This window comes from Arachis hypogaea, chromosome 20, assembly GCF_003086295.3.
Source record: "Arachis hypogaea cultivar Tifrunner chromosome 20, arahy.Tifrunner.gnm2.J5K5, whole genome shotgun sequence".
NCBI lineage: Eukaryota > Viridiplantae > Streptophyta > Magnoliopsida > Fabales > Fabaceae > Arachis > Arachis hypogaea.
Window position 1 is genome coordinate 139004095 of NC_092055.1, and position 8776 is coordinate 139012870.

Genomic DNA, 8776 nt, shown 5'->3' on the forward strand with positions numbered 1-8776 from the left:
TAGCAAAAAAAATTAACTACTAACCTCGTCGTTGACGACTCCGACAATATGAGCCACTCCATTCAACCGATATAGTCTACCTGGATCGTCCCCCATCAGCTAAATATCCTGCTTGAGCCTTTGTCGGAGCGAATCTGGGTCGTTTTCTCTGGAATTTGGTGGGGTCTGAGAGTGAAAAAGTGGTTCGAATGGGGTGAATTCGAACTCCTTTTATAGCCAAATCTAGTGTAATTCGAAACAGGTCAATTCGAATTACTACTAGTGGCCAAACAAGAATAATTCGAATCAGCTAGGTTCGAATTATTCACTTTTTCGTCTCACAAGCTAATTCGAATAAGCTTGGTTCGATTTGTGTAATTGTAATTCGAATCCATGCAATTCGAATTATGCAATGTTTACGTGCTCAAGTAATTTGAACCACCTTGTTTCGAATTACATTCAAACCTAGTTCGAAATCACCTGATTCGAACTACATGATTTTGTGCAATGGTAGATTCCTGAATCAGTTTTCTATTTGGCTGATCTACGTAAATTTTGCTTCTCCTTGGCTTATCTTAGTGTTTTGCCCTTATTATTGTTATTGTTCTTGTTCTTCCTTCTCTTACCTTCCTCCCATAACTAAGATCTAAATTACATAATTTTTGAAACTGCAACGGTACCCTAACTTTTTTAATGTTAATGTTTGATCATAATTATATATTGAGCATACATTAATGTGCTCCAGAAAGCATTTTTATAGCACATCAAACATTGCATGACAAATTTGTATGTTACCATTTTGACAGACATCATGAAAAAAAAAGAAAAGAATTTCATAAATATTAAATTCCAACTTCACACTATCAACATCAGAATCCATCTCCTTTTACAACGAGACACAACTACTATTACAATTTCAACTTTGCAGATCTGAAACAAAACTAGGAAAGCGATTCATATCAGTGAAAAGATAGACAATAGGCTTCCATATTCGAAGCTCCATAACACTAACACTGAACACTGAAAAATGATAAACATCTGATACATATATATATGTACATAGTATGTAACATACGGTTACAATATAGAATGATTCTTATCATTCTCTTAGTTCCCAGAATGCAAGGGAAACCTCATGGGCAGTATTACCTTCCAAATAATTTTCAGTTCAATTCTATCCCTTCCACTTATATTCTCGCATCAGTTGCTCTATAGGCGTTGAACCGTTTGCTCTTCTGTAAGTTCTCGGGATTGAGTAATCTTTCCATTCTTCTTCTCATACTCTTGTCTCAGTTCCTCTAAACGCCTCGATATCTGATTGAAAAAAAGGAAAGAAGCTTGAAGTCAAAACATTATGCATCATGGTGTCAATCAAGATACTGAAATTTCTCGATATATTACTAGGTCGACATGGAAACTGCCAAATTAAGAATGTATTCAAAGCAAACTCTATCTTAGTATCTTTACGCTGCATTTTAGACATTGACAAACATTTTCCCAATTCTGAACTAAGGAACATCACGAAAATGATAGTCAAGAAAAACTAGGTTTCATATGGTAAAATCTTCTGTGCTTGGAATGTTTCAAGAACTATGTGGAGACAATAATTTTGACGTATACATTGAACCTAGTTTGTTATTTTGGAACAAGACCGACTTTTGAGCTTGTATCAGTATTATGATTTTGATGTGAGAAGTAAAACCAGTATATAAGAAATTTAACAGAAATAAACAGTGTAATGTGCAATTTTAAAGTAACTTTGACAAATGCATGTAGAAGTTGACAAGTGAAGGAATTGATTATCTCCTGCTATAAGTCCAAGATAATGAAAGAAAACATGCATATTTGAGTCAGAACAGCAGGAAAAGTGAACAAACCAAAATGCAAAGAAGGAATGAGAACCTTTATTGAATAAGCCAGAGGCAATAATATATCTGGATTCATTGCATCCTGAGGGAAGTTCTTCAAGGCATGTATCAGTTTCTCAAAAGGCAATTTAACCTGACAAACGGATTAACTGAACTATGAGCTAAAATTTGCTTTGATTCATAAAAACACAAATCACAAGGTCGTGTGACACTCACCAAGTCGTCATGGCAGTACTTTAATAGGGCCAACCCAACTTTGAAAACAATTTTAACACCCTGGATGGATGAGATTTCCGTCAGTGTAGATCATTTTTCCCATCAATAAATAGTTTTTGTAAAGGCAAGCGCTGCATACCTCAAAGAGAAAAACATCCCAAATTCGAAGAGCCAAATGAAATGGAAAAGAATATGAAAATACGGTTATGAACCACTGGCTAGCATACATGCTAGGATTTATCATTTCTTGGGCAAAATGTTCACCCAACTTCGGTAGATGCTCTTGGACCAAGTGTTCAAACTGGAAAAGGTATTGTTGTACCAGAGGCAATCCTGTCTGCATTTAAAATAACAGCAGCCATGTTGATTAGAGACATCTTGTCAAAGAGTTCATGGTAACAACCACGTAAATATACATCTAGTACTTTCCTTATGGCTTATAGAAAACTTCATAAAGACTGTGAGCAAGACACACATTCAGAACAAAATATGTACCAGATACAACCCCTCCATTGGGGCATGAACAGCTCCTTTCAGCAATGCCACCAACAACCAAAACGCATCCTCCTCGCTCATATAGAGAAGTAAAAGACCTGCTAAAAACCCCATCCCCTGGATTTTTTAAGATGATCAATATTATGAATTTAATTTTGGAACAAGCAGAAAATGAGCAATGGGTTAATATTTAATACCTGAACATATCCTACATCTCTGTCAAAGACAGAATAAGCTTTTAGAACATTGTAAAGTGAACGTTGCCCAGGTCCATGCCTTTGTTGGAAGAATACATGTGAGGGGAAGGTCCGAGAAATGTCTCGAATTATATCCAGTTCTGAGGCGGATGTCTCATATATGACTAGTTGCTGCAACAAGCATACTGTCATGTTAACATGACTTCAATTCATATTAATTGGATTAATAGAGAAATCTAACAAGACAACATTTTGACAAGCAGAGATGGTACTGCACAATACAGTACAACAACTTTTCATTGAATAAATTAACTCGATTACCTCATAAACTCCAGGATTCATCAGTAACAGGTCTCTACTTCCAGATATCAACTGCCAAACAAGGCCCCTTAAGCAATCAGGAATTCCTTTTCTTATACGCCTTTTAACAACATGAGGCTTTTTCCTAAGATAATGTTTCCAGTCGCTTCCACCAACCCCAATCATCTTCCTCCATTTTCTAACTCTTCTGTCCTCCCTAATTCTGATGAAAGATAAATGACAGTAAAGGCAAAATCCTTAGCCATGTTGATGCTGATTCATGCTTACATTAAAACCAAAAAGAAAGAACATAAGTAAAAAGGCTTATGGGAGAAAAACAAGCTACCTTTCAAATTGAGCTGATCTACTCTTCACTAAACCATCAGAAGTACTCGCATCTGGCCTTACAAGAAACCCGAATCTATCCAATGACCTGGGCGAAGAAATTGTTGCTGCCTCATGGTCATCTAATCTTTTCTTTTCCATTAAAAAACGAGAAATGTGCTCTCTCAAATGAAAAGTAAAACGATATCACTCGCTTAACTAAACATTGTGACAAAGAAAACCTGAAAATAAAGGCGAAAAACATTATGCCATTTTTTTTCACCAAATATATTGACAGACAAAATAATCAACTTGCCCGCAAATCCATTTTCCTGTATTTTCTTTTAAAGTACATAACTTAAACTTCACATATGGAATAATCAGAATAAACCTAAGCTTTGAAATTCATGGTAACAGATTAAAGGAAAAAAAATTGCGAGTAAATGAGCGAAAAGCAGACTTGGAATTTGCCAATGATAATGAGAAGGTACCAAAACAAGTTAGATACACCCTAATTAGCTAGCTATTCCAATAGTATCTCTAATAGTACTTAGTAGCATACAATATTATAATTTACCTTTTTTTTTCATGTCAAGAAAACATTACAGTTTGCTAAGTTCCCACATTAGAAAGATAGCAACCATTGGAGCTGTACGTCTAAAAACTAATACCTAACAAGAAAGAAAATGTAGCTAAAAAACAACAAAAACAATATGATTGAACTGAAAATTTCTTTTCTTTTCTTTTCTTTTTCCTTTATTTATTTTATCATTCATTCTTCATTCAATTATAAGCATAGGAATTAATCTCCCAATTTCCAAATTGAGTAACATGATGTGTTCCCGGAGACTTTTAATTTCCTCTCATGGTATAAACTTCAGTTTTCCAATTCAACTTCAAACAGAAGCACTAAAAGCACTAAAATTAGGGAAACTAACAATTACATTTGTTCAGACTTTTAGCTCAAACGATTTCATTCACCACACAATTACATTTATTCTACACCAAGTCAGAAAGCTAATTGCTTTAAATCAGGCAGAAAAGAACAAAAATTCTGCGGTAATTCACTCCAATGAGAAAAACCATCAAAGCTAGGGCACGAAAACGAGAAGACAAATGAGGCACCCAAATCCTAAAGCATTGTGAATAAATAATACACAGAATCAATACAAATAAAAGATTCGAAAAGAAGAAGAAGAACAAACCGTTATAATGCTTCGAATTACTGGAAAGATTGAAGTTTTGCAGAGAAAAGGGAAATGTGAAAGAGAGAAATAAAAAAAAAAGAAGATGAAAAGCAACAACTTTCAGAAATAGGAAATGGTTGTGTGCGTTGGTTTCGATCAACTGACTCTATCATCATTTCTCAGTGTCCCTTTATAAATAAATAAATAAAACACTGTTAGTACAGCTTTCATTCTTTTCAATATTCATTTGCATTTTTATTACGAAAAAATCTAAAATAATCCTTCACAATTATCTCAAAAGATAATAAAATACTTAATAAAAAGATATTTAATTCAATTCAATTAGACCTGTATAAAAAAAATAATATTATTTTTTTAACACAGGAACTAATCAATTTAAAAAAAATCAAAGATTAAATTGGGTATTTTTTTTTTGAAGATCTCGTTATCCTTTTAAAATAATTGTCAAAAAATGAATGGATATTCACTCTTTTTATTCCTAAATGTTCGAGCATTTATTTTCACGTTAAATTTATAATTAAAATTTATTAAATAATAATTTAATAAATTTATTAAATTATTTAATAATTTTAAATATAAATTTTATATAAATATAATTGTATGCAAATTTTTACTAAATATTTTACGTAAATAATAAACGATTTTTGATATAAAAATTGTAAGAATTTTTTGTTAACATTCTTGTATTGGTTTTTAATATTTATAAAGTATGTTTTAATTTTACTAATATTACAAAAAATCAAATACTAATTAATTAAATCATTTTAGTAAAAACTATTATATCGTTAGATACTAATTTAAAATATTGAAAAAATTTTAAGTGTATTAGGAATACCGGCATTCCAGTTGTTTTAACCATTAATTTTAATTAATATATATTATATATATTTTTTATAATTCAGATCAACGATTAAAATAACTGGGATACTGGTTCTGGATACACTTGAAACTCTTCCTAAAATATTATTCTTACTTTTATTATTTATTTTATAATATGCATTGCAGGCTTCTAAACGCGCAAAAAAAATTCTGGGAGAGTAGAAGTTAGTGATAACATAATACTGACAACTAACAATATTACTAATTAAAAATCACTAAATGTTTAAATGATATGAACTTTTTTTAATTAAAAAAGTTGCTCTATTTATTGGACTGAGTGTATTAATATTTTTTATTTAAATAAAATAAATTAATTATTTATTCAAATAAATTGATCTGCAATTTTTTTTTTGTTTTTACTAGCAGTGAGCCAGTGACAGTATAAATATAATTTTTTTTGTGTCAACAAAATTATAACTAAATAATTTAAAAAATTATAAATTGATTTATTTAAGTAAATAATGAATTTATTTTATTTAAATAAAAAAAAACTAATTTTAGTTTACCCAAATACTAAGCTGGTAAGTAGTTTCTTAACTTTCTTTCATCTAATCATCTTCCAGTTGGAAAATTTATTTGTTTTGATTTATTATATGCAGTTACTTACACGTCGTGCAAGCAGCTCATTTTTCCTTCTTTTAAAAATCTAAAATCAAATATGCATTTAAAAAGGTGAGAATATTGAATAAATGATTAAATAAAAAAATCTAATTTTTTTTTTTAATAGCTTTTCTTTTGCATATCAATGAAATAGAGATGTTTATGGTACTGGAAAAATTAATATATGTCAAAAGCCTTTATTAAATTTGAAGTTGACTGTTTAAAAAGTTGATTTTTTTTTCAGCAAGTTATTATAATTGAAGTGTCATTTGTATTTTTTTTTTTTTAGTAAATATTTTATGATTAAATTTAAAACAAGTTAAAGTAAGCTATATGTTATCCATTCTTAAAGTCGTAGATACCCAAATCCACCTACATAATGAAATGCTTCCCTCAAGTCTTCAACCCGTTCCTTAAAGTATATGCTAGATCAAATTTTACTCTTGGGATTCACATAATTTTTTTTTTGTAAATTTTATATTTTATATAAGATTTGTAGAGGAATAAGCAGAGAAGAACTAAAACAGAGGGAAAACAAAATAATAGCTTGTATTAGTGTGTCTTTTACTATATATATATATATATATCTTCATTACCAGTGGCGGAACTTGAAACAAAATTTTGGGGGGTCAGATAAAAAATAATTGTCAACATGTTTTTGACATAGACTCCATTTAAGATAAGCTCGTCTAATCTCATCTCTCTGATTTGGGTGATATTGCCAAATTTAAAGCCGTTTTTCAAGATCTCGTTCTAAAAAGTTAAGGTTAAAGTCATCAGATGTAACTTTTTGAACTTTTGAAGGTTATATCTCACTTTTTTCGTTATATCTCACTTTTTTCGTTATTCATTAAAGTAGAAGAACTATCTACAGGTGTTGATATTGTAAAAGTTATATGTTCTTCTTCTTAAATATTAGCCTTCCTCTTAAAAAATGTATCAATTCTTTGATTTTCATTATTACTTTATATAAAAATTTAAATATATATCCTGTAAAATATGTAAAGAAGTTAGAAGGATAAATATTAAAATTTATAATTATTGAATTTTTTTTATCAATTTATACAAATACAATAATATTAATACTTATTAAATATTCTATTATTTTTTATCATATAAAAAATTAAATTAAATAAATAGTAAAATATAAAATAATATTAAATTAAATAAATAAAAAATATCTAATTTTTTATATTTGAACTTAAAGATAGAAAGAGTGTTGTTTATTGAACTTATTAGATATTTTAAGTCATAGTAAAGTATTTAAGTCAATTGAACTTTTTTTATCTTTTAAAAAAATACTACTAAGTTTTTTATAAAAAGTTTGGGGGGACCATAGCCCCCTTGTCTGAACTAAGCTCCGCCACTATTGATTACTCTTATGTTGTAGAATAAATTGGTAACTTAATTCATGATGGATGTTTTCCATTTTAATAGAATAAACTGGTAATTTAGAGTTTTTCTTTTTCTTTTTCTTTTTAGGTCTTACACTACACACTTTAGAAAAAGTTTTATTGTTCCTCTTTTGGGATTTGAACTCTAATGTAGTTTAATAATAGACCTACAAATGTTTTATCTGCGCCAAATTTTAATTGTCTCATAATTTAGAACTACATTCTTATTTTTGTATTTTGATTCTCTTTTGGGCTTGGACCCTTTACTTTACCCAAAAAAAAGGAAGTACTATTTTAATTTTTTAAATTTGGATCAAGCAGTTGAGAGGTAAACTATATGCTTCTAATCAACTTGGATTGGTCGAGTGGTCAGTTCACTCGTCCGCTTAAGTAAGTGTCAAGAGTTCAAATCTCGCCTTGTACATGCAGCAACTTATTGTGTAACAACCTCCCTTCACCCCTTCTAGAAACAAAATTAAATTCGAAATTTGAAAATCAGTTAGGAGATGGGCTTAGAATTTTGAACTTATGGATAGGAATCTAGTAACCACCCTCCGTTAGAAATTAAAATTATCCCAACCACTCTATCCCCAAATGTATATAAATAGGGGTGCACATATAGGTAGAAAATCACTCCTCTCAAACACTAATTCCCTCCCTTCTCTCTACAAAAAATATATTCAGTGTGCTAACACAAGAGGCAAGCTCAAAGAAGCGTTAGGAAAAGAGTAGGGAAGAGTAAAGTATCGTTTTTGTCTCCAACGTTTGGGGTAAATTCTATTTGTGTCCATAACGTTTAAATCGTCCTATTTGTATCCCTAACGTTTGTAAAAGTGATTCAATGTTATCCTACCGTCAATTACACATCATGAGCGCTTTAGTTTGAGTTTTAAAAATCTCTTCTTGAAGTTAGAATACAAATGTCTGGGATAGAATCGATGATCTACTCCGAAAAATAGCTCATCAAATGTTGAAACTAATTCCTACAACATTTACATAATTCACTTTTCTAAGGACATAATTGAATCTAAACACAAATAGTGGGTATAATATTAAAATCGAACACATCCAAGTGAGACCTAATTGAGAATGAATACATCCAAGTGAGAATAATTGAAAAATATAATCTGATTTGTTAGTATAATTAATAGTATGATAACATTGAATCACTTTTATAAACGTTAAGGATACAAATAGGACGATTTAAACGTTAAGGATACAAATAAGATTTACCCCAAACGTTGGGGACAAAAATGATATTTTACTCAAGTAGGAAATTATACTTTTCTTACTTTTATGTTGGCATGTAGTATGCT

General features: G+C 30.1%; 1 protein-coding gene across 1 annotated transcript; it reads right to left on the reverse strand.

Moving 5' to 3' along the window:
• Positions 1–791: 791 nt before the first annotated feature.
• LOC112783113 (uncharacterized) lies at positions 792–4838 on the reverse strand. The gene is made up of 9 exons (XM_025825891.3): positions 4585–4838; positions 3402–3621; positions 3077–3278; positions 2756–2926; positions 2559–2675; positions 2203–2400; positions 2064–2123; positions 1882–1980; positions 792–1293 (listed from the first exon to the last, which is right to left on the reverse strand). Exons 2-9 carry the CDS (start codon positions 3539–3541, stop codon positions 1189–1191), a joined length of 1092 nt encoding a protein of 363 aa, XP_025681676.1. The 5' UTR covers positions 3542–3621; positions 4585–4838; the 3' UTR covers positions 792–1188.
• Positions 4839–8776: the final 3938 nt, after the last annotated feature.